Raw genomic sequence first — 27,888 nt, 5'->3', positions numbered from 1 at the left:
GACCAATCTATTTCTGATTAGTTATTTTTCTAACTTGTCTTAAAATGGTGACGCATGGGCATAGTCTCGGCAACATTCACTTAGATTCTCACTACATTGTCAGATGCATGTCACTTCTTTCGCTTCGTAACTTTGACTAGTAACTCTATTCTGTTCCTGAATACGTGACATATCATTCATCACCTGCATTTTTAGTGTGATTTGTCTGGAGAGCTTGCCCATGACCCCCCCCCCCTCTTTCTATCACACCGGCTACGGATGGGTTTATTTGTTTGCCACCATGTTATTCTGACACTGAAATTCTTACTAGTTAACATAATCTCTATTTACTAGCATAGGGTCCCAATATAAAAGCACAAGATGCTTCACACTCAGAACTCTGATGATTAACTTGACTGAACATGTTGTGCAGTGGAAATGACATTTCAACAAATTGTTCAATCCGTCGTTTTCCTCCAATGACAAATTTACACTTAGTCTGTCAAAAAATATGATTGCAGCACAACCCTGCCAGTGATGAAGTGCAGCAGGTTCCATGTTAACTACAAGATTTCTAGCAAAGATAGATGAGATTCCTGCAGAAGTGTAGAAGGACTTGACAGAGGTATTTGTTGTGTTGATGACTCGTCATCCTTGAAGACTGGAGAGAAGCAATCCTCTTAGAAGTAGGAACCAGAAACTACTCAAATTAATAGATATCAACATTAATGTGGTAGTGAAGGTATTTGCTCTTTCTGAAAAGATTCCAAGAATTCTACACTTTCTGTATGTGCTTCAGTGTTTTTGTCCAACAAGTGGTTGTACTGACCAAATGTTACATTTTCATTGTACCCTTGAACAGTGCTTGATTTCTCAGTTGCCTACAGTTGTGTTTTATCAACTAGGAGGCTGCTGTAACCCCTGTTAATAGAAACTCCTTCTTGTGTACATGCAGACAAGCCTCTCCATCTCATCCAGATACAATTATATTTCAATGAATTGGAAATATTTACGGTAAAGACTCGTATTTGACGGATGTGCATTATCACTAACTCTATCCTACTACATCTTTGCAACTATTTGTAAAAGTGTCCATGAACATTAAGATTTCCTTGCAGTGGATAGAAGCTACAACTCTCAAAACTGTTTGGGTTTCAACTTTGGCTAGACACACAAGTGCTTCAACACAAACTAGAGAGCTGTGACATAATGAAGCAATCTGTGGATGACATTGTGTATCATGATGCATTCATATGATAGATACTGTTCTTTAAACTTGCATGTTTTCCATGTCTGTTAATTTCTTAATAGCATCTGCATTTTAATTATCCCAAGATTTTATGGAAACAGTGATTCTTTTTTATTTGCAGATAGATTTTAAAGACTTTGAAAAAGATGAATCTCTCTGCCAATGCATTAGACATATTAACTATAAAAGACTTGTGATATCACATCTTTCTATCTGCCCCCTTTTCTTCCAAGATGTTCAACAGCCATTTTGCATTAATGATAATGGAATTTTACTTGGCAAAGTCATTCAGAAGAAAAGAAGAAAAAAAATGCTTTTATGAATTTAATTTTTTTTTTTTTTTTTTTAATGCAAATAGCATTACATACTTAAGTGTAAACCGATTTTTCATCAAATCAATTTCACTGGTTATTTCATATGAGCAAGTCTATAGTTATTGCCTGCCTCTTGATGCCAATCATGGATAAATATTAACAATTGAATTTCTTTAGTATTGCACATGCATGATATTAAACTCGGCAATATACGAATTAAGGAAAATACCTCAAGATATTTTTACTTTTATCTATTGTGATTTTTAAAATGTCTTTGTTTATATCTAATGTTCTTACATTATTTTTGCTTAAAATTTTTAAATTTTACGGATTTTTTTTTACAAAATTTTTCTATAAAGATGTTGCATTAATGTTTCATTTTCTAGTTTTAGTTAAATGTTTTCATTTTTTGAGTTACGTGTGTGTATAGGTTTAATATAATTTAATGTAGGGTTCACTCATAAAGTGAATATTATGAACTTAGAACAGAGTTGCTTGGTGTAATGGGTCATATTTGGTTTTATGCAAAGAGCGTGATAATTTTGTGAAACTTCAGATATGATTCCTTATGCCTAATAGCTGTGTTCCAAAATTCATAATCCGTTTATTAGTTTACAAGTGAATCCTGCATATGTACATATAGCTAACTTTATACAGAATATTTAATTAGTTGTAAATAAGTAAAAAATAAAAACTTCGTCCCAAAAGGACATACATGGTAGTCACCACTTATAAAGGTCTGGAAGCCACTCTGGCATAAGGGTTATTGCGTGTACAGTAATCAATGGGATAGTATCATAGTAATCGTTAGTATTGGAGATTTGATAAAAGTGTCTGACTTAAGGGGGTGGTTCATCAGGAATTTGTTTATGTTGGACTTGAAGACCTTCAAGTTGTAGTCAGGTTGGAAATAGGCAAACGGAAGAGAGTTCCATTGGCGTGCACTTCTAAAAAAGAAGCTTTGTTCATGGAATCTACATTTTGGTTTTAACACAGATAAAGAGTGGGTAAAATATTTGACAGTGGTTTCAGCTAGACGGGTGTTTATCGTGAAAGATTGACGAAGGAGGGGGGAGATTGGAGCTCAGACGAGCACTTGCCACCTTGAACTTGAAGATTGTATCGAATCATAAAGTTTGTGACTGGGGCATATCAAAACTTTATTTGTGACACTATCAGTAGAAGAGTCACATGAAGTGAAAAAGCTGTCTTCCTCTAAAGAGAATATATTGAGTACCAAAATGAAAAAATTGATTTCAAAGATAATTTTGGAAAACATGAAAGATGTAGCAAACAGTCTTTTTTTTATCTGGATTTTGTTACTATTTCAAGAATTCAAAATGAGAAAACTTACATATAGATATAAAGCTTTCTGACTTCTGGTCAGTGAATCGTCTTCAATTGTATACTTTGAATGCTTGCTGATATGGCATTTATAGGCACTTCATTCAATTTTTGTGTTAATTACCAGTGGCTTTGAGGTAAGATGCTAGCCTATGAAGTCTAGATTGATTTTGTGATTGGGTTCGAATCTCCCAACCAGTAGTAATTATCATTTCGTACACTGATGATTGTAATCATAAAACACTGTAAATATAAAAATATTATGTAAAAATAATCATAGTTATACAAAAGAGATATAGTGATATAAGCATCACTTAATAAGTCCTGATACTACCAATAAAAAAAAATTCCATGTGATTTTTATAAAATACTAACCTTCAAATAGCATCTCGGCAGAGGCCAATCAGATTAGTTTACAAATTAAGTGAAGTTACCATTGCAAATCTTCAAATCGATGGAAAATTGTAAAATTCTTGTTGATAAAGTTTTCAGATGAAAAAAAAAATACTATTTAAGCAATGTGATGAATTGATAAGTGTTAGTTGAACTCTACTCTTAAAGAATGGTTAAGAGGTTGTATGATTGTACACACAAATGATGCTGAAGATGGCAGTTGTCTTGGAAAACATAAAAAACGGTTTAAATTCGTTTTGGCTGATCATACATAAGTTGCATCAGAAAGCAGATGAAAGATGGTGTATTCACTATTTTTACATGTACATTTCTCAGTAAGGAAGCTGTGTTCAAAGTGCGTGCTCAGTTTATCAAAAACATGTTTTGCAATTATTTGCATGCAACAGAAAGGAGTTTTGACGTCAGTGACAACTGATCAAATATGGACCTACCACTTCATTCGATAGTCAAGTTAGCAGTCATTGAAACTACTTAAAGTGACTGAAGATGCAAACATTAGCAGGCAAAATTTTGGCCTCCTATACAAGATTTTGTTCACTGATTGCCTTTCGAAAGGAAGAACCATGAATCAAATATTATATCGCATTGGTACGTTTGAAGGAAAATCTCACCAAAAACAAATGAAGAGCGAGTGTTTCTTTTTTACTCAGACAATGACCTCTCTTACAAGTCTATGCCAATACTACATGATTTGCACTTCAAATTGCTTTTGCATCCACCCTGTTATTCAGAAAATGCTTCCAGAGAAAGTTTTGGCTTCAATAAAAAAAGTAACATAACAAAAACTGAGGTATATTTTGAAGCCAATGTTCTACAAAAGAAACATCAAATTGTCCGAGAAGCATTGGGATCAGTTTATTGTCCGAGAAGGAGACTGTTGATTAAAGATTTTTTTTTTTTCTCATTTATTAGACCTCAGACTTATTGAGTTGTTGTGTACATTTGTAAGTTGGACGTTTTTGTGTTTAGCTCATTAAGAGCATTAAAACGTAACATGCCCACATTTATCAGCCTGTAAAGCAATTTGTCTTTTTAAGGCTTATTTGAACAAAAACAATATGAACTCCTTCTAGATTTATTCTTTGAAGTCTTCACTCAAATAATTTTGCAAACTTGAACAACGTCCAGTTTGAAGAAATGCGATTAAAAATTGAGCAATCCTTGCTTCACTATAAAGTCTCAATCATGCAAGCCCATTTTTAGGGAATATTTATTTTTCTAGTTATTAAATATGGCAAGTGGGTAATTTTTGCAAAATTTCTATCAGCTTTAAAAAAAAATTTTTTTTTTATGACTGATAGGTCAGATCTTTTTTCCTAAGCCAACTCTCTACACTATTTTGCCAGAATATTGTATCTTGATATCCTCAAAATGTAATTTGATGATTTAATATCAAATTATTTTAGACACCTGTTCTCATCTTTGTTATTCCTAATTATTTTATCCCCACAAAGGCAGAGTTGGTTTTAAATATATGGAAAATCTAGCTTTAAATTTATTTTCAAATCCAAATTTTGTCTCCATGAGCCTTCCTCCATTGTTGTTTTTTTTTTTTTTTTTCTGATCTTGTAAAGAAACCGTTTTTAATGTTCGATAACCATAGTGAGATGTGCTGGTACACGTATACAAATATTGAGATCAAATTTACTCCAAAAGAAGCGTCAGTATATGCTGACTTGACATTCGTGTTTTCTTTTTAAATTATTTTATGTATCTCTTTCATTGATTTTATTTTCATTGAATTCTTTGAATTTGGTTAATTAAAAATAATATTGAGTTCACAATCTTAAAAAGCATTCATATTCTTCTTTTAATCAAAATTCTATGACGCATAATATTTATTACTAGTGATATCGGTGAAATGGATGTGGAAGTGAGATAAAAAAAAAAACCTTTCTGGTTCCATATTCTTACAATATAGATGTTGGCAACTTTGATGTGATGCCTCTTGTAAATACCTGGGTCTAGAAAGAATTAGGGAAACAATGCCAACAACAGAATGAAGCCCTACCCCCATGTCTTTGGATTCGTACAAATCTATATCATCAGTGGAAGATTTCTAGATCTTGAAAAAACATTTTCATTACCCTCAGCATATATGTTATTCGTGGCAATCCAGAGATGCATTTTGAGGGTGCTGACAATGGTCGTTATCATAACTTGATTGGTAGAGAGCATGAGTTGTGCAGCGACGCATCTCTAATCTTGCTTGTTAAACATTGTCACTATCAGACATGATAGAAGGCTCCTGTTGCTCTTGGGATTTGTACACAACTGGCCAACTAGTGGATGGTCTGCAATAAAAAAGAAAACCGGTTTTTATCAAATGGAAATGGAATCATGTTATCTTTTCTCGGGTGACAATTTTATCTTTCCACCCTGTATATGAAAAAATATTTGAAACCATAGACTTATTCACAACAAAAATAATTTCTCCAGTTTTGGAGCAATTTTGATAGACCTTTAGCATCCCTATGTAAAATTATGTTTTTCTGATTTGCACTTGTATGTATCTCTATTCTGCAAACCATTAATAGAGAATAAGGTATCAGCGTGTTTCTACACTTTTTATGTAAAAATCTAAATTTTCCTTTCTTTCGTTCTAGCTGTCCGGCCTCTGTGAAGCTAAGCCACCCGTATCTCGAGCCAAAATGGCTTTACTGACCAAATGTGCAATCAAGGCTATTAAGTTTTATAAGCATGTTGTACAAAGTGTGGAGAAATTCATTCAAAAGGTAAGTAATTTATCATTTATATTTAAGTCGAGTTGTAAATGGTTTTGCATATCATTCAAATTCAATTTGGCTTATTGTGGTAATTTATCCAGATTGCACAATTGGGAGAAATAACTGCTAATTCCTAGAATTTAAAAAATCTAAACTCATTTTAAAGTTTTTTTGTTATTTTTTTTTAAATATGCAATCTGATTAAAAGACCCGATTTTGCTATGAATTTGTGTTCGGTTGAGAAACAAAGTGAAACTTTCACCTAAATGTTAATGCTTGAACTGAGGTTACTCCAAAACATTTGAAATTGGATCGGACATGTAATATATGGAAGGAGCCGGCTCGACCCATCATGGGTGAATGCCTCAAGTCAAATAATACAAATGAGATGTCTTCCTATTAAATAACTAGATTCAACTCTACTTATGGCTATTCTGCCACTATTAATCGATAGACATTTCTTGATGCTTTTCCTCTCCCCAAAATCTCAGATATTATATGCCAACTATCGCAATATAAAATTTTTAATAGATTTGAAGTCTGTGTATTACCAATGCCCTATTCGTAAGCTGATGGAGGCCTATATGAATTTTCTTGGTTACCTTTTGGATTAACAAACTCTGTAGCTGTGTTCCAACGCATTATGCACAATATACTCCAAGAACACAAATTCAAAGCTACCTTTGCCTACATAGATGACATTGTGATCAGAGGAAAAACTTATAAGGAATTGGACAAAAATATGAAAGCATTTGAAAAAGTTGTCGATCGTCTTAATCTGCAATTGAATCGTGAAAAAATGTGTATGTGGTATAATCAAACTCAAGTTTTTAGGGCACCTATTTGAAAATGGAACCATCAGTCCTGATCCAGACACTCACACCACTAAAAGAATTACCACTTCTGAACTGTAGCAAGGCACTCAAACAAGCCTTAGGTCTCTTCATACTATTCACCATGGGTAAAGAATTTCTCCAACCGAATTTCACCTTTGTTAAACATTACACCATTTCCTATTGCTGAAAAACTCAAAAATCAATTTCAGGCAATAAAAGATAAAATTTGTAAGGTTTCAGTTGCAGCCATTGAGGATAAAATTCCATTCACAATAGAAACAGATGCATCTACGACATGTAGAGAATGTTCAGTTTTTCGAGAAGGTCGGGTACCAAATACACTAGGTGTGTCAGAAACTTTGTGAAAAATATTGAATAATTCGACCACCTGTCTTTCCAAGCTTATAACTACTCGAAAAATGTAATTCAACCCCTAATTTTTTTTTTTCCCCCAATTAAAGAGGCAAGAACCAAGCTTTCATTTAAAAAAATAAAAAAAAATACAACATGGTTTTAAAAAAAAAAAAAAAAAGAAAAAGATTTTAAACTTCGGACTTTACAGGTAAATTTCCAAAAAACTTTTTTGTTTTAAATTAGAATATATTATTTATTGATCTTTTATCTTCGATTTGTGATATATAAAACTTTGGCACATAAATTATTTACTTTTTAATAGACATTTCAAAATAGGGGGGGGGGCGTGAATTTAAAAAAAAACCGTTTGTCTAAAATATTATATTCAGTTTATTGAAAAGAGCATAAAATTTCACATTGACTCTGAAAATATCGTAAAAATAGAATCAATAAAAAAATTTTGATAGATTTTTAAAGTTTAAAAATTGAAATATACTGAACTCGTAAAATTCAATTAATTTCATTACTGTTTTTTTTTTTCTTTTTTTTTTTTTTTTAAATAAAAAATATTTCTATTACTTTTTATACAACTTTTAATAGTTTATTTTAGAAGTATAATCCATAAAGAAAATAAACAATCCACTTTTAAAAGAGAAATTACGAGTTATATTTTATTCGCAGTTTCGTGTTAGGGGTGTCAAAAATTCCTACAAAAATTCTGATACACCTACAGATACACTCTCCCTTAGTGGCTGCAAGGAGGCCCAGCTCTCCGCAGAAAGTTTATCTGTCAACACAAGTCTGACCTCCTAATGAAACTGCAACTCCCAATTTTGCCAGCGTTCTTTTCCCTGACAGCCGTCAGTCAACAGGCTCGACAAAAGGCCTTCTACTCCTGCCACCGACTCATCTTTACAAACCTGGGATCTCCTGTCTTCATTGATTATTGTAAATCACCAGGTTCTACCCCATCAAATGGTTCTGAACTAGAGACGACTGATCAACAGGAACCCTCTAAGAATAATGCTGCACCAAATGGTGAATCTTTCTCTTCAGTCAACAAAACGGAGTGTCCAGAAACAGAAGAACAGCAGCAGTCAGACTCTAAGAAAGACGCTTTGAGATTTCTTCCAGAATCAACAAAACGGGGACAAAAGATCATCCGTAACCCGAATTTTAAATAAAAATGTGATGTGTAGTGTTAGTATGTATGTGCCATATTGGAAATTAGCATGTACGTTCATTCTGTTTGCCGTTTGTTTGTTATGCATCCCTACTAGTTGTATTTCATGTTGAATGTAACCTTTTTACTCATTTAAAAAGGTCTTCATTTTTATTACACTGTCATATTTTACTTTGGTCTCCATATAAAAACACCCAAAATTGTTCTTTTTTATGGAAGCTGACAAAAGATGATTATTCGTAACATAAATTACAACACTCTAACCTGACAAGTGAATGATAGAATCTGATAGCAAAAGTTATAAAAATTCCTCCAAGCAATGCGCCTGGATTATGAAATGTAGTTTTTTGCATTTTTAACAATATTAATTTTTTTATAAGCATTCTGGAAATAAGACAATGCGAAGATAAAAAAAGTGTGCAATCTTAGTTCAGTATATTTTTAAGCATTTTTGTTCTTGCCTATTCAATCTGCAAGTTTAGCTATGAAAATACTTTCTGAATTTTGGAGATGAGGATTAATTATTTGTATTTGGATTCTTCGAACTATTATTCTCATGTTGAGTATTATTTTCACTAAGTTTCGTTCGATGCAACCAGCCTTCTTCAGATGTATCTTGTCAAACTGTGAGTGTCACCTGCATTGAGGATCAAACCTTCAACCTCCAGAAGAGCATAACTTAAGACTGAATTTGACCAATTTTGTGATCGCATGGCATAGTGAATAAATTACTTGGTAAAATTTAGGTGTAAGTGGTTGAAGGTTCAATTTTTAGTGTGGATGACATGAAAAATATAATTGCAAAATATTTAGGATTTCTACCTAGTCATAGATGACAGAACATCATCATCATAGCATTTCACTCCATCTTTGGCAATGTCTGAGGCATCTCCCAAGTCCATATAGGAGCATGCTTTGCTTAGGGGATAGTCTGTGAGGATGTGTGTTATAATCTGCACATTGATGGCGTAAGAACACCAAGTGTCCTGTACATAGCCTCACTTGTGCAAGTTGTTTGTGTTTTGGCAACCTTTGCTTGATCCTGGTTGAGTGTTAACCACTCTTTCTGGGGGAGTTTAGAGCCTGCTGGGAGGTCTTCTTTCAGTGTCAGAAGAACCTCGTTGTTACACTTCTTACATGGTGCTATTATATAAAAACTTTATGTATACCTTTACAAAACAAACAATGCTAAATTTTTTTTTTGTCTGAGATGCTGGCTGAAAAAACAGCACCCCAGAGGCAAAAAAAAAAAAAAAATCTCACTTTGTGATTCTAGTGTCACGTCTTCTCGTTGTGGGAGTGCACAATGTTGACAATTCATATCATTTCACCCTTAACATTGAATCTTAATATTTCCTAGCATATTAGAAATTGAGCTAAATTTTTCTTTTCATGTAAATCAGTAAACGAAATCAAAAAAAAAAAAAAAAAACCTCATTTGGACCATGAAAAACAGGCAAAAACAATTTGATAATTGGGTAAAAAATTTCTCAGTATTTCATTCACTAAATTCTATTGTACGCAAATTAAACTGAGCTGCCATTTCCTCCTCTTGTCGATCCTCTTAGAATTCTTTAATGAAAGACTACTTTAAACCCATAAGTTCATCATTCTTGTCCAGAATTTGATTTAACAGAAACACAGAAAAATCTTCATGATGTACATGCTCATCACTGAACGAAAATGTCATATTCCAAAAATTGATCAACTATTTTTACGAGGAAATTCAAATTTTATGAGAAAGCAAAGATGTCTCGCTCCACCATATTTAGTAAAGTGAGACACTTTAAATCAATCTACCAAGACAAAAAAAATCAAAATCAGCCTTGCAAAAGTTAAAATTTATTATTAATCAGAAAAAAATTGTAAATTGATCAAGTATATTTTGATACAAATCTTTTTTTTTTTTTTTTTAACATAATTTTTGGAATATGAGATTTTCATTCTGTGATGGTATACACATCATAAAGACTTTTCTATATTTTTATTTTTTTAATTATGTTGAATGTTGGACAACAATCTTATCTTTCTAAAGATAAGATTATCTTTATATATGTACCCAATTACATATTTACACATGAGTACTGCGGCCACATCTGGGTATGAGCTGCTAAAAACAGCCTATCCTGCCTTGACAAAGTACAAAATAGACTTTGTGGCTTAGTGGAGGCAACCTCTCTCCTACAGAAGAGATGTTGCGAGCCTGTTTTTGTTTTATCGTTATTTCCATGGCAAGTGCTCATCTGAGCTTCAATCTCTGGTCACCGCTCGCCAATCTTTCACGAAAAACACCCGTCTAGCTGAAACCACTGTCAATAATTTTCCCATTCTTTATCTGTGCCTAAATCAAAACGTACATGTACACGCAATAACCCTTATCCCCGAGTGGCTCTCGGGCCTTGATAAGTGGTGACTACCATGTAAAAAAAAAAAAAAAAAATTTGGAAAGTACATTTTATTCGATGCTGAAAATAGTAACATAACTTAATGTATATAAAAAAAAGCTAATAAAAAAGAATTGTGTATTTATAAAAAGAAAAGATTATAAATGTTATATAGATCTAAAGTTTAGCAAAATAACTAAAAATGATAGCAAGTTTTAATTGAAGGAAGCTTCATTCTATTTACCTGTTTTTACACTCTAAACTAAGCTGCCTTGTCATATCTATTGGCATAGTCATCTGAAAATAATTATTTCTATCTAAACTCTGTCTAATATCTGATACGTGGTAATTTTTTTTTTTTTTTTTTAAACTTGATGTGGAATTCCTGATTCACATTTAAATGCTGTCGTATTCTCAGCTCTCTTTGAATTGGTTTTGGGTTCCACACCTTGATTCCTCTCTCGTCTTGTTCTTGGTTGAGGTTGTTGTTTCTCATCTAGTAGAACTACCAGTTGCAGGGCTTTGTTGTGAGTGAAATTGTTGCATTTGCAAGTGGTCTTTCCAGTGGCAACTAGAAATAATTAAATGTTTATCTTTTACTGATGTTTTTTTTTTTTTTTACGACAATCTTCCAAAGCTCATTACTCAGTGAAAAATTTCTTTACTGTCTTTATTTTTTTTTTATAAAATGAGCAAAGTCAAATTATTTAAACAAAAGTTTAATGGAACAAGATACTCTTTTTCTTTTTTTTCTTTGCAATGAAAGCTGTTTAAAAAAAAAAAAACACCTGAAGAAATTCAAATGTTTATACCTTCAAATCTTAACACAAAATTTAGTGCATATTTAGATTACTTTAAAAAAAAAAAAAAAAAAATACAGATGTCCATACTTGTCACGGAATGGAGATGTGATATTCGAAAAACCACATGGGTTTGACCAGTAACTTTTCTATTTGGTAGTAAACAAAAATATTTAGTAATCAAAGGTCAACTACAGATAAATTTATCTGTAGAGCCCCGCAGTTGCAAGGCTGAAATAAGTTTTCAACCCCTTCGACTTAAAAAGTAAACTCCAGATATCATGAATTTTTTCACTGAAGAAATGTAGGCTATTAACTAAATGAATACATCTTCTGGGAGAGGAGGTGCTTATTGATTTTTACTCAGTTCATTTTAGTTCTGCTTCCTATGCTCAACTAACGCATCTTTGAAAAGTTTCTCTCTTTGTCATTTTCTCACCCAGTTGTTACCCCTCTAACTTCTAGTCCCACTCTTGTCTGACCCTATGACCTTGCCAAACAACTTTTTTATCTTTGATATACCGTTAGAGCTGGACTCTAAAACTAACCACTAATCCTAAGTACTTGAATGAACATACATAATTATGAGACCATTTTAAAATTTATTTTTCAATTCTTTTCAGTGCAAGCCAGAATACAAGGTTCCTGGATTATACGTGATTGATTCTATTGTACGGCAATCAAGACATCAATTTGGGGCCGAGAAGGATGTTTTTGCTCCAAGATTCACAAAAAATGTGGTCCTCACATTTCAGAATCTCTTCAAATGTCCACCTGATGAAAAGGTAAGATTCACATTTTGCATCATTGGGGAGAAGTGAAAGATAATCTGCTTATTTTTTAGCACAAAATCAAGGAATCAACTCTTACAAACTGAAAATGCAAGTAAATAATAAACAGAATATTTTCATTGCACAAACTCTTTCTATTCTGAACTACAACGTCCACAAAAAATTTGTTTTCTTTTGGTGTGAGTAAAGGCTGGTTTTACGAAAATTATTGTATAATGTTTTTATCAATGAGCAAGCGACAAACCAAATAGTCTTTTTATACACACATGCATGGGTGCCCATATGGGGTTCGTTCATTCTCTTTATTGTCACTTGTTTTGCTTCACATTCTATGATTGGTCATGATTGTTTTGTCAAGTGGTTCTATATCATTTGTTTAACTAAGATAAATACTTCTCCTTGTGTAGAAATGATGCAAGGAAGATGTTCGTTGAATTCTTCAAGGTTTTATTGAAGAAAATAAACTTGGAAGAGAGAGACTAATACTTTGCTTCTTAAACTTTCTAACAAAATGAGTGGCAGGCAGACTTTGGTAATATTCAGTTTATTTGCATGTCCTGTTCACTTGACTTCCAACGGAGAGACTGAACTGACACTCTTAGTTTTCCCTTTGTCATGTTCTGATTTCGTTTGACTGTTTGATCTCTCCTCCCTCTTTCAATTCCCATCTGTCTCTTAGATACAATTCTGTTTGTAGGTTATTATGACATGCACTAAAAGTAGATACCATTCCTCACATGGACAAGGTTACTTTATATATATATATATATATATATATATATATATATATATATATATATAAATTTCTCTCAAATCTCTGTCCTTGGAGGGGAGACTAAAACTTGCTTCTATGGTTTCAATGATCTGAAATAATAGCATGGGGAGACTTGATTCCAAATATTTCTCATATGTTATATCTCCCCTCTTTTGGAAATACTGGAGATTTCATAATCATACACTATCAAAAAAAGTGTTATAAACTGTGAAATTTACTTTATGTATGAAAACTGAGGAGGGAACATGAGAAATATTTGGAATCCAGTCTCCCCTTGCTGCTATTTCAGATCATTTGAAATCATAGCAAGTTTTAGTCTCTCCTCCATCATTTTTGGGGAAATATCAGATATTTTGTAATTCATATGCAGAACTAGGAAAATAAATAACTATGATTGAAACATTTTCTGGCTGTAAAAAAAAAAAAAAAAAAGTGCCAAAAATAGGCTCTGGATGATGGATGATCCCCTTAATGTGCGACCTTAAGGGCAGATATCACATAGCTCACTACACAATTCAGGTTATTACCTTTCCAATGAGCCTTCATTTGTTAAATTCTGATCAATAGTCGCTGAGATTTAGAACTTATAAAATTGCCAAAATAGGTGGTATCTCATATATATATATATATATACACACACACAGGTAGCCAAATTGAACAATGGAATGCTCATATCTTTTAGTTCTATGGGACGAAACTACATGAAAATTTGCAGGCTTTTTGAAGATTATAATACTACTAGCGTGAGTGCCTGGGTGTTTGGAGGTGTAAAAGAAAAAAGGTTTTGGTAGGTAGGTAGGCTCAAGCCCGAAGCCTTGAGGCGAAGGTGAAAAAAAAAGCATAACTTACCTCAATGCTACAAATGAGAATGGTTGAAATTAAACGATTAAAAAGTTAAGTGACACGTGCGTAAATTTAATGAGGTCAAACATCACACCATAGGAGAACGAAATCCTGCACTTAACCTTGGCTGCAAGCCAGTTTCCCCAAGATGTTGGAAAACCAGCGTGTAAAAGTCGCTCAAATAAAAGATAGACGTGATTTCCTTTTGTAAATTGGAGATATTATAATCTAGAGAGTATATAAAAAGTTCTAAGAATTAGTGACCCCCCCCCCTCCAAAAACCTTTGCCGGACATGCACAAAAACGCACACACTGACACACATTTTCACTTTTATATTATAGATTATATGGTTAAAATTTTATGACAATTGGGTAAAATGAACCTATATTTTCAAACCAATAAAACATGCCCAAATTTGCCTACATTTGTGTATATAGTGTCCTAGCAGTCTAGCTTCAGTTTTGCTGCTTGGGAATGAATTTTCCTTAGAGTTATTTATCTTTTTTGCATGGTTGTCTTCCCTGTGGCCTTGCCAGGCTACTAATTTATATATATATATATATATATATATATATATATATATATATATATATATATATGACTTGACTGACTTTTTTTTTTCTTTTTTTTTTTAAATTATTGTAATAATTTTCTCATTTAAAAAAAATGTCTTGTGGTAAATATTTCTAAATATATAAGTTTTTATAAAGTTTTTCCTTGGCTTTTTGGCTAGGCCCTAAGTTTAATATTTGTTTTGATGCTATGTTGATTCTGTCTTCATTTTGTTAAGAAATCCTAAATCAAGTCAATTTTTTTTCCAATTCAGTGGCCCTTTTTGAGAAGCTGGGTTTCCCTACATTAAAAATCAGCCTTGTGTCTAACTTTGCCCTAGTGAAGAGGTTATTAGAAAAAAACAAATAAAATATTTTTTTTTTTTATTTATCCTTTATGAGTTGACTTCCTCATTTTGTCATCCAGTTTTTTTTTGGGGGGGGGGGATTATCAAGTATTGCTGAATAGTTTCATAAACTGAAATAATATCGGTGGCAAACTTTATTGAAATGTGTTTATTTGGTTTTTAAATAAATAGTAAAATTAATAGGATTTGCTATTTAAAGAATTTTCAAAAAAATCTTAAATATAGCCTTTTAAGGCTATATTTAAGATTTTCTGGAAAATTCTTTAAATTTAAAGAAGTTCTCATCACCTGACAGTTTCTACAATTTTTCACCATGACCTCATAAGGCTTTAACTTTGACTTTAAAAACAAAGATAAGCTACACATTAATTTCAATTCAAATCTGAATTTTGTCAGCCTAACTTAGTTTAATGTTAATTATGAATTCAATTTAAGACTGAATAAATGATTGGTAAAACCTCTTTTCTAATAGATGTAAATTTACTTGATTCCATTCGAATGCTTAGCCATTAATGTTATATTTCAAACTTAAGCCATGTCTCAAATGCATAGACACATCTAAAAAATGTCATTTGAAAGTGTTACAGCCTCTCGGAAATTTGAAGATGCATCATGTACAAAGCCAAAGACTTTTACAGATCCTCCAGTCAGCACTACAGTGAAGAGTTCTTATACCAAGCAAAATCAGAAATCTAGTTTATAAACAAATAGATATGTATTTTTTGGTCCCTCGATTTATCGGAAAGGGACCTATGTTCTCAGTGGTGTCTGAGTGCATCTGTCCGTGTGTCGGTTATTCCAGGTGATTGCCAGATAACCGTGCATTAGTTTTTCCTGAAATTTTGCCACAAATTGTATTTCATTAAGTAGATGTGCATAGTAAATAAATTTTTTTTGTGAAAGTTCCTGTAGTGTCCCCAGGGCTCCAAAGAGGTAAAAAAATGCACGAAAATTGACTGACAAGTTTTGCCTCCTAACTTTTGATCCATCCATAAAATTTTTCTGAAACTTGGCCAAAATGAGTATGAGTGACCCTGGCAAAATTCTGGTTTGCGTCCCCTTGGACATTTAATGCTAAAAATGACCCTTTCTGTGACTCTTTTTTCATATTTCTCAACAAAAGATATGTCTGACTATATACTGGTTTTTCACGATGGTCAACTCAAATATACATGTGTTAAGGCCTGAAACTGCACTGTTATCTATTTACACTGCATCCCGAGGGGCTCAAAAGAGCTAAATAAATGGCCAAAAATGACACTTTTTGCTCTATAGCGTTTGATCCATCCATTAGATTTTTCTGAAACTTGGCCAAAATGTGGAAGCAATTGTTCTTAATATAAATTCAGTATGGGTGACCCTGGCAAAATTCTGGTTCACATCTCTGGGACTTTAAGGGGCTAAAAGAACATGCCTTTTTGGAGCTCTTTTTTCATATTACTCACAAACTTGATATGTATGTTTATATAGTGTTTTTTCCATGGTGCTGAATTCAAATATACATGTCTTAAGGCATGAAACTGCACAGTTTGTCCATTTTTCACTGTGATTCGGGGTCCCCAGGAGCTCGAAAGGGCTCACAAATGCCCCCAAATTGCAAAAAATGAGACTTCTTACCACTTATGCCCCATCCTTTAGATTTTTCTGAAACTTGGCGAAAATGTGAAGGCAACATTGGCCTTTCACACTTCTCACATTCATCATTTCTTCACTATTTTTTTCTGACGTCATCTCGCATGCAGCACCAGAGGGAGACCACGCACGCATGGCTTGTTTTTATTTACAAATGGTACCTGTCTACTTAGGTGAATGACAGACTTGCAGCATTGAATCTTTGCTTGACCAAAACAAAATGCAAACCCCATTAACAAAGTCTCGTATTAAGAATCTCAAGAATCCTAACTGGCAAAAGAGGCACACTCATCTGAACTGCATCTAGTTCTGCCTGCTTTTCAGCATTCAATTCCAACTCCTACTTTTGCTTCTCCTCTGGAGTCTCTTCACGCCTGCCTAACTTTGTCCTTTTGTTTCTGGTCATTGTCCAGCCACTCGGAGGAGACATTCACTGAAGACGACATCCAATTGGTCTCTGGACATTGTTTCTCTAACAAAGCCAATCTCAGGAGATAAATGAGTTTTAACTAATTATTGTGCTGTTGTGTTAAGTGAACACAAGGTGACAGAGGATACTTTTTTCTACAAGTAAACTCTGAATAACAGTATTCGCAACCCAAATAAGATTGTTTTAGTATAGCTAACTCATACTGGCTTCTACAAATGATGAACTTTCTCTAAGTGATCTTATTTCAAGTAACAGCTTGAAGCTGGATACACCACCAGACATGAAGTCTTATTGTGGAATCCAGTAAGACCAAGAGACCGAAAAGAAAGATGTACAATAACATATTTGAATGGTCAATTGTTAAGTGGAAAATTATGTTCTCGACTTCTTTACTAACTTATCAGTGTTTTAGGGGTAAAAAAGAACTTTAATGGAATATTTGAATATCTATGTATCTCATATAGAAATCAAATGTTAGCCCCAGGAAGTTGGGGGGGGTTGTTGACACTTAATTTCTGAGAATTTTAGCTGAAGTAAAATAAAAAAAAAAATAAATAAAAAAATGGTATCTGAATGAACAAACGATATTCTAACATTTCAGTTTTTGTTTTGTTCTGTGATCGCATTTTGTGACGAAAGCGTAATTGATGGAAAAAGCGTTGTCTTTTGGATGTACTCACATAAAAAAGTTTGGAATATGTGAACTAAATTCTGGAAGAGAGAATGTTTTGTATGGTTTGAAAATTTTTGAAATGAGGATTAATAATTTCTATTTGGACTTCTGTTCTCATCTTGTATGTTATTCTCACAATGTTTCGACTGATGTAATCTCTGACCTTCCTCAGGTCCATCTTAGTGAATCTGTATGGAATTTCAAATGGAATTCTTTATTTAATTCACTGGTGTAGTTTGTTCTCGTTCTGTCGGTCATGTCTGTTCTGTGTACTAAAGATTTACCACATATATAAAATGAAATTTTTTTTTTTTTTTTTTTTTTTTTTTTGAGATAGTCCTCTACATTCGTTTTGACGTTACTTTTGTAATGAAATCCATTGATTAAAAGTTTCTTTAGAATTTGCCTTATTAAAAAAAATTTTTTTTGTAGAGCAAAGTCGTCCGTGTACTGAACCTGTGGCAGAAAAATGCAGTTTTTCCAGTAGAAGTTATTCAGCCTCTTTTGGATCTTGCGGCAGAACCAACCAGCACAGAATTGATAGCCTCTGGTATGTGTATATATATATATATATATATATATATATAAACAGATATGAACTTGTGAGATTTAAGTTGCTTTGCTATAGTTTAAATAATTGTGTAGTCTTGCCTAGATCTAGGTAACTTTTTTTCGATCATAACTGAAAAATCAAAATCAACGAGGGAATAGCTCTTATTTTTAATAGAAAAATATAAAGAAGTGTTTTCTATTATAACAAATTTTAATTTTTTCCTTACAAATTAACTTTACTGCATCTTAGGTAATGTCTGATAGGAACAGCTAACGCATGTAAGATTAAAAAGAATTTTTTTTTCTATGTTAGCGTTGTTTAAATTTGATCCAAATCTGTGATTTTAGAAAGCCAGTACAAGACAGGATTTAAAAAAAAAAAAAATAGTTTATGATCAAATTTTCGATGATATAACACGTTTAGCAGTAGAATCACTTTTTTTTTTCTTTTTCATTTCTTGTGGCATGTAGTCACCAGAAAGTAAAGTCCATATGTTGTTTGAACAGTAAGATTTTCAAACGAATTTTATTTCTAAAGATGTTATATCACCAAAAAATTGAAAATAAACTTTTCTTTTTAAATAAAAACTTTGCATTGTACTGGTTTTCTATAAGTTCAGTTGTCATCATAATTAAATTTTAAACCCCCTCTTCTCCATTCGAGTGAAAAAAAATATATATGGGGGCATTACTGTTGGAATACTTCTCGTATATAAAACAAAAATTAAAAAAAAAAAAAACTGATTGTCTAAATGAATCCATGTCAAACTATATTTCATATCAACTGAATTTTCAACTTTTTTTTTTTTTCTCTCTTTCAGCCCAACGAGCAGTCACTGGTATCATGTCAAGCAACCAAAAGACTAGCAACTCTGCCACTCAGCCGTCTGGAGAGAATGATTCTTCAAGCCAAGCAAGGCATGAAAAAGAAGCCCCTTCAGCTAACAGTGTCTTAGAAGCACAAAATGACATGTTGGAAACGGTCAAGCAACTACTGCAACAAACTCAAAAGGTCGGCTTACCCTTCAAATATTTTCTCAACATTAAGCAACGTATTTACTACTAGCAGGATTATTTGGTGTTGCCCCCTCCCCCCTCATTTCTAAATTGAAATTCTCGATGTTCATTTACATCATTGATCTTGTAAATCAACACATTCTATGTGAAGACGTTACATCTTGCGTGTCATGGCGAAATTAGTATAAATTCCAAAAATTATGAAAAATGCTCCAATGGATGATATGCTAGAAGTAATTTAAATAAAAAATATCAGCCACAATTACATTCCCAAATAGTGCGTTTAAAGATGGCTTACCTTTATTTAAATCGAGGGTTATCTCCCTTGTTTGTTGTACTGAATTGGTTGTACAACTCGATAATTCAATAAATTTTATTTTTACTTATAATAATTTTTCTACTCAATAATTTTTCATGATCTTTGGAATTTATACTTCTTTAACCATGACGGTTAAATATGTACTGTTTTCAACTCAAATATGTTGGTTTAACCATATTTGATTTAGTCTCCTATCTGATGTTGGATGACTTCCAAACCTTGCACAATTTCAGATTTCTAACCTCGAGTTATGCTCTGTATATAAATATTTACTTGCATAAAATAAAATGGCAATCTTATAACACTTTAGTAAGGATTGTTTTAATTAATAAGCATAAGTATCTTTTTTATATATATATATTATATGGAAAAATGCGCGCATGAAAAGTAATATTCTTAAGATTTTATTAAACCTAGAAAAGTAAAGGACAAGAAATTCAACCTGGAAAAGTAAAGAACAAGATATTCTAGTAAAGTAAAAAATAAGAATTTTTTAAACTTAAAATATTGCAGCTAAAAATAAAATTTGAATATTGATAAATATTTTATTTATTATTTGCATATGTTGTTGTGTATTGTTGAGTTAGAAAGGGTGTCAGTCGCTGGATTGAACTTATTTCCCCCCTATTATTTGCATATATTTATGCAGTGAAAATTGTTTGAATAAAATTAATTCATTAGTTAGTTAGTTAGTAGATGGAATTAATAATTTTATAATTTACATAAAAATTAATAATTTTATTATATCATAATTAGGATCATTTAATTCATTTTTTAGCTGCAATATTTTAAGTCTAAAAAATTCTTATTTTTTACTTTACTAGAATATCTTGTTCTTTACTTTTCCAGGTTGAATTTCTTGTCCTTTACTTTTCCAGGTTTAATAAAATCTTAAGAATATTACTTTTCATGCGCGCATTTTTCCATATAATCCATGATTTTTCCAGGCATTGCTATTGTATTAATATATAAATTTATAATATTTATTAATGATTGTCAAAAAAAATTAGCTCTCAAACCCACATTTATGCAATATTTATCATTCAATCACAGTATTTCCGAGCCAGGGTCTCTACCGAGACTGCAGTTCATGAATTCGTGATCTGTATAGAGCGTAAACTAACAAAAAAGAAGATGGCACTCGGTGTCTTTTTAGATATTGTTGGAGCTTTTGACAACATACCCTTCAGTAGTATGTTCAAGTTGCTACGAGAACTCAATGTGCCACCAGTACTCATCCGATGGATTGAGTATATGGTGAGGCACAGAACAGTTCAAGTAGAACTACTGAGGGCAACTGTTAAAAGGGAAGTAGTTAAATGAACCCCCAAAGTGGGATTTTATCACCTTTACTATGGAACTGTATGCTGAATCCTCTTTTAAAGTTCGGTTTTTTAATTATAAAAAAAAACGATACACGGGATTGAACCTAAAATCTTTCCACCAACCCCCGGTACTCTAACCGTTACGCTAACATGTCATATTGGCAAAATCGCAGTAAAAAATATTTATATACAAAAAAAAGTTATGCAAAATAAAAAAAGCGTTAGTCACTTATGTACGTACTCTCCTGTTTGTGAGCCCACATATTTTGTTGTAACTTTTTTCTACTGAACCAATTTTCGAAATTTTTTTTTCAAAATGTAGCTAATGAGGTGTTCTATCCAACTATATAACCTGTTTGAAATTTGGTTGCGAACGGAATTAGTGGTGGGGGTTTGAATGTGTCTCGATTCATTCAATTTCGGACTTAAGCATATATTCAACCACTACCGTGGTTGAATGATATATATATATATATATATATATATATATTAAAATAAATTTTTTAATATTTATTTTTATCTTTTTTAGCTATTGTCAGATTAAAATAATGAAACCATTGTGCTCCATGCTGAGGTGCATCACAGCTCAAATGTGAACGTATAGTATGTAGCCTATTCTACAATTGCCAGGGAAATGGACAGGGTATGAGTCACTGTATACAAGTGTGTATAGAGGAGGGGCATCAAGTGTAGTTTTGGCAAATTTTGGGAAGCATGAGGTTTTGAAGAATGGGGTATAGACAACAAACTGCAAAAGTGATCAAGAAACGAATATATAACAAATTTTATCAAAGCAAGTTAAATTACTCTTCTACCTACTTGGATAAGGTTTTTGCATTTTAACTTATCGTAACGTGTTTATTTACTTCAAAACACAAGTAATGCCAAGTTATATTGGTAGAAATCCACTAATAAATGTCAGTGACATTTCTTGGAAGATTTCTCTCAGTATTTTATTTTTGAATTTTAAATGATTATCAAGAGTCTGAAGATGACCACCTCATGTTTGCCATTTTGTTATCGTTCTAACTTCAGCATTCTGCACTATTTGTGATCCAAAATAAATAAACACTCTAAAATAAGTTAAAACACAATTTATTCAGATAGGTAGAAGAGTAACTTCTCTCGCCTTTAATAACATTTGTTATTTGTTTTTTGACCCTTGTTTTTGTCTGTTTATAAAAATAATTGCCCAAAGAATGCAGTGTTTTAGCAGCCAACAACTTATACATGCAGTTTGTAGTATATTTTTTTGTAGCTCTGGAAAATGTTTATGAAAGTCATTTGTCTTGTTTTCTTATTTAGTGTGCTAGACACATGGTGATCAAAGAGTCTCGAAGTTTGTAGTAAAATGTTTAATAGTTTTGTTGTCTTAATCAATTGCTAAGCATAAGAGCATTAATGAATCCAACAACATATGGAAATAACAAGCCATTCAAAAAATGGAAAGTGTTTGGAGAGGAAAGATATTCGTTTGATATGTTTTGCGTAAATGAATTCTGTTAACTTATAAATCTGAAGAAAGGATTCAAATTTGTGTCTAGAATGAGATGTCCTTGTGTTTTGAATTTTTGAGATGAAGATTGATTATTCATATTATTTGGACTACTGTTCTCATCTTGAATGTTATTTTCATAATAATTGTACTTCAAGTATCACCTACACTGAGGATTGAACCTTAAATCTCCAGAAGAGTGTAACTTACAACTAAATTTTACTAAGTGTGGGTGACAACTCAAAATACAATTGAAAATGACTTCTATCCAGTCATTGCTGATAAAAAGAATGTTATCCTCATCAATTAAAGGGTTCCATGCAGATTTACGAGTTCGACAAGATATATCTGAAGGTCAAGGGTTACATCAACCAAAACTTAGAAAATATCCCTCAAGATGAGAACAGTAGTCCTAAGAATCCAAATAATATGAAGCTGTCTTTAGTTGTTGTGGCTTCCTAAAAAGGATCCATATTCTTATGCAAAGTTTTGAATCCTCTCTTGCCACTTTCATTTTTCTTTTTGTGCGTTTTCTGTTTCAACCCCCGTAGATAGTTATTTTGTTATAAATGTGTATAATTTTTTACTAACTTTGACTTTTTTTTCTATTGGATGTTTTCTTTTGCAACAGCAGCCAACAAGTCTAAGTGCACAACAACAACAGCTTCAACAATTGCAGCTTCTTCAACAACAATTGTTACAACAGACGGAACTGATGCAGCAACCTGCACAACAACAGCAGGCGGCTGCGATCATCGACAGTAACCTTCTTTCTCAGATCCAAACGCTGACCAATCAATTGCTCAACAATCAGATAAAAACCTCCAATTCCAAACCGCCTGAACCTGGATTTAATAAGGTTAATTAAATTCTCTTCACTCTTGTTAAAATCATTTTTTTTATTCTCTTTTAGAACTCTTTTGCCTCTTTCTGCACATCATGTTTTTGTAGGGAATTCAAAGCTATGTGCACTTAAAATATTAGAACCAATTAGCACATGGGTGAAGTTCTTCAAACTGACTATACAAATGATTTCTACACATTAAGTCTACATGTAAGTCTTTTTTAATTCTTTACTAGGAATCTATGCTTATCACGGTTCAAGGGTTACTCTAGAATAAGGGTAATGAGTGTCTGATAGATGGCAAGACAACACTGTGATGATTTAGTAATAGTGGAATTTTAGGATTGAATTATATAAGAATTTGTTTACATTAGATTTGAAAATGGCTGTTATAATCAGCTGAGACATTGTGTTCATCAAAAGGATAGTTCTAGGATAGAAATTATGCTCATGGAACTTCTGATAGAGAGTAATGGAAATTATTGACAATTGTTATAGCTAGACAAAATTATTTTTAGTTATGGAATTGAGTTATGTTTGAAAAATATTGCAGTTAAATTTTTCTAATTAGTTGTAATTTGTAATTAACTGAACATGTTGCTCATCTCTTAGCTGCCTATGCCCGTTCTCATTTTATTTTGCTTAAGCCATCCTAATAGGTTTTAATGTCTGTGAGTATTAAGAGAAAGAGTGACTCTGTTTACAGCTAATGTACATAGTGTATTTATACATACCAAAACATGTATGTAAATTAGAAAGCAAAATGATAGGATTTTTTACTTTTATATCATCCATAAAAATATGAAAGTAAAGAAACTTAGGTGCAAATCCAGTTTAACCTTAAAAAAAAAAAAAAAAATACAGAAAAATCTTTGAAGTACCTACTCGTTATGGAACAAAGGTATCATATACCAAAATTCACATAAATTGATCAGGTAGTTTTATTTATAACAAAGAAAATAACATTTTTTAGGGTAAGCAAAATAGGACTGTCTAGTGTTGCCATCTTGAAAAAACAAGAGCAGAGAACTTTATAATAATTAAAACTTGTGAGATCAGCCTTGTAATGCTAATGATTTCACATTAATCACTTAAAATCATTTAAAAAAATTTTCTTAGTTAAAAAAGACCTATTTGATCAGTTTGTGATTTTTGGAATATGACATATTCATTTTGTGACAGGTGTGTACATCATAAAGATTTTTCTGCATTTTAGCTTTTGTTTTTATTTAGGTTGAACTATGGTCTTGCACCGAAACTTATTTGTAATTAAGCAAGAATTTGTTAAAATATGTCACCATATATGGAATAAATAATTTTAGTGCACTTCAGCTAGTAGTACATAAATGTTAAGCCTTGTAAATAGTTTAACTTATTTTTAGCTTTAGTGAAAATGTTTATAAAGTTAAAATCGGTAAATTTCTTTAATCTGTGTTTTTTTTTTTTTTTTTTTAACTAATATTCTACTTGATGTCTATATTTAAAAATGTCATATAGTTTTCAAAATATTGTTTTTGTCATGGAATAGTCTAAGCTTGAAGATTCCATGAGAGAAACACAAGCGCTTTATTTAATTTTTTATTTATTTTTTTTATTTTAATACTAATTTATACTGTCATAATTCTGTATTGAGCATTGTTGAAATAAATGCAGAAAAAAGAAATTTACTCACTATATTATGTGGTAATAGAATTATATAAAATGTTAAAATAATTCAAATAGGAAGTGAACCACATCAGAAGCAACATCTGTTGACATTAAAACATGAAACCTAATGTAATGTTAGCTATATGGCATAAAGCCACTAGAAATGTTTTATGGAAATCGCTGCAGACAAGGTATGAAACCACTAGAATTTTTTATGGAAATCGCTCCAGACAAGGCATGCAGCCACTTGAAATGTCTGATGGAATCATTTACTTTTAAAGATATGAAGTAGGCTTTTGAATCTGGGTCCATGTTAAGCAATGCATTTTATTAATCATTTTTTTTTTTTATCTTGGAGATATAACTGACTCTGAATAGTAGTCAATTAGGATGTTAAAATGGACAGTTCGCAAGTCTCTTCAAATGCAAACATGTGGCTCATGTGATGCTGGTATGAGAAATAGTGTATAAGAATAATATAGAATGTAATGCTAGAAGAAATATAATTTTTTTTCTCGTCTTCTCCAGAAATTATCAAGTTGCAATTAACAATTATAACTTTGTTATTCTAGTTAGCTATGTAAAAAATATTGTTGAAAAATTATAAATTGTCTAAAGATGTTTCTACTATTGTTTCTGGATTTTTTTTTTTTTTTTTTTTTTTTTTTTTTTAGATGAGGATTTATTGCATGTATTTGGATTCTTCAGACTATTGTTCTCGTCTCCGGGGGGCTGGGGGGGGGGGGGATAGCATACTCTCGTTCCATCAGCTATGTCTAGGTAAAAAGGTAAAAATCCTAAGTAATATGCAGTTGAATTTTGAGTGTAGTCTGCACTGAAGATTGCACCTTCAACCTTCTGAAGAGTGTAATGCACAACCTAATTTTACATAGTACTTTATCTATTGTGCAGGGATTCGTGGCGTAATGGATAAAGTACTTGGTTATTGAGTTGTAAGTTATGCTCTACTGGAAGATGAAGGCTCTGTGTGGCAACACTCAAAATACAATTGCAAATTACTTATGACTTCTATCCAGTTATGGCTGACAATGTTAGAGCATGCTACCCCAGTCGATTAGATAAAGGTTTCTGTTTGAAATTTTGTGCAGACTCCCAAGTTTGATATGATACACCTGAAGGTCAGAGGTTACATTGACCAAAATGTTGGGAAAATAACACTAAAGATGAGAACAGTAGTTGGAAGAATATAAATAATCTTCATTAATTTAAAAAGAATCAAAGATGTCTTTGTCAAGAGATAATTTATGTCGAGGTAAAATGTATTTAACTTCTACAGTCGTCTGATCCAATGTATTGGATACCTTTTTAATATGCTTGTAAATAGTAAATTTGATGTCCTGCAAGTCTGGTAGTCGTACTGTCCTGTTTATCGAACATATTTCAAACACAGATGATCTTAAGGAAGTTGAATAAAGTTTTTCAATGAAAATCATATTTCTAAGATGACTGAAGGAGTTAAATCAGTAATTCATGGACATTTAAAAAATTAAAATTTATTTTTATTTTAAATTTGAAATTGTTTCATTCTTTTTTTTTTTTAACTTCTTTCTAGAAGTTACTGGATTTTGATTATGGTGAGAGTGATGACGATGATGAAAAGCACGACGAAACTAATGAAATTATACCCGGGTAAGACCGCTTTTTATATATATGAGTTTAACAAAATTATTGCTGTATAATGCAGATACCTTACTAGTTAAATTATAACTTACCCCCCCCCCCCCAAAAAAAAAGGCTGTCTCAATGTTTCTTAAACTGATTTTAGAAATATTTTCCTTTCTTATTTTATGTCTCTTTGAGAGGATTTCCCTTTTTAAACTGTTTTTTTTCAATTCAATCATTAAAAAGCTTAGTTTTTGAAAAAAATCCAATGTAACCATACAGATCAAATCTATTAAATTGTTAAATGTCTTATTTGATACTTCCCAAAAATGATCTGTTAATTCTTTTTTAAATCTGCCATAGTTATAAAAAATATCCTATTAATTAATTTGAATGTTCACTTAAATTCTTTAGTAAAGTAGTTAATCCTAATCTTTTAATTTTATTTTGTTACTCTTTTTATATCTTCCAATCTGTTACATTTCATTTTCCATATGTGGACATTTGGATTTCCTAATTGTAATACCTCAAACATGTATTCCATCTGCCTTTTATACAATAAAAACTTATTAACTTTAAGTTTATAATGAAAACCAACTCTCAATTTTTGTCCCAACTCAAACCAGATATATTGTTACTGAGACCTGGTTATGGGGGAGGTGTCACGCTAAGTGGTGAACTGTGCAGAAAGATATTTATTTCAATTTTTGCATGTTGATTGATGCAGTCGGGGATGGAATTCTGAATAAAAGTGGTTCAAGGAAAGAATCTATTAGAGTAGAAGGTTTTCCATGCATAGAAATTTAAAATATTTGTATCGTAAAACTGAGAAAGGTACGTTTTTTGCGGCAGTTAACACCCCTATATCTATGATAGTGTGGATTTGTCTGGCAATATGAAAACCAGACATTTCTGCCATCGAGCAGAGAGCACACATGTAATTTAACCGCTTGCAGTGAACGCCAGGACTCTTTCACCTTAATATGGTGACCTCCTAAACAGGACCAGAACAGTACATTTCTGTGGTAATTACTGGTATATCTAAGTGTGCAAAATCAGGCATGTTGGTTGCCATTTTGGAAAAGAAAGAGGAAAGGTTACTGGTTCAGTGGATGGTTTTGTATTCTTGGAGTTGTTGTTTTCATCATGGTTTTGTATGTGTGGATAAAAATTTGGTTGACAAAGGGAGGTAACTCTAATAAAGTTTGTCAACCAAATTTTTTTTTTTCACACATACAAAACCATGGTGAAAAAGACAAAAACAACTCCAAGAATAGGTAATCATCTATGGAGCCAGTAACTTTTCTCCTTTCTTTTCCAAAATGGTGACCAACATGCGCTTGACAATGGTCGAAGGCTCCATCGACTGAAATTTTGCACAAATAACACTCAAGATGAGAACAATAGTCTAATCAAAAC

General features: G+C 32.1%; 1 protein-coding gene across 4 annotated transcripts in view; it reads left to right on the top strand.

Annotated features, from left to right (window-relative positions):
* LOC145263080 (uncharacterized) overlaps positions 1–27,888 on the top strand; it is a 78,079-nt gene that overhangs the window by 19,486 nt on the left and 30,705 nt on the right. The window contains exons 2-7 of one of the 4 annotated variants that reach the window (XM_080119955.1): positions 5,907–6,035; positions 12,207–12,368; positions 18,080–18,197; positions 19,021–19,211; positions 22,990–23,214; positions 26,423–26,496. In XM_080119955.1, coding sequence (XP_079976081.1) covers positions 5,907–6,035; positions 12,207–12,368; positions 18,080–18,197; positions 19,021–19,211; positions 22,990–23,214; positions 26,423–26,496 — 899 coding nt within the window. Of the gene's footprint in view, positions 1–5,906; positions 6,036–12,206; positions 12,369–18,079; positions 18,198–19,020; positions 19,212–22,986; positions 23,215–26,419; positions 26,497–27,888 lie in introns of all 4 variants that reach the window. The other 3 variants (XM_080119953.1, XM_080119954.1, XM_080119952.1) reach the window with 3 other exon arrangements.

This window comes from Euprymna scolopes, chromosome 38 (assembly GCF_053919585.1).
Source record: "Euprymna scolopes isolate OS-2025 chromosome 38, ASM5391958v1, whole genome shotgun sequence".
Lineage (NCBI taxonomy): Eukaryota > Metazoa > Mollusca > Cephalopoda > Sepiida > Sepiolidae > Euprymna > Euprymna scolopes.
The sequence above is the reverse complement of the archived record's forward strand: the minus strand, read 5'-3'. Positions and strand labels throughout refer to the sequence as shown.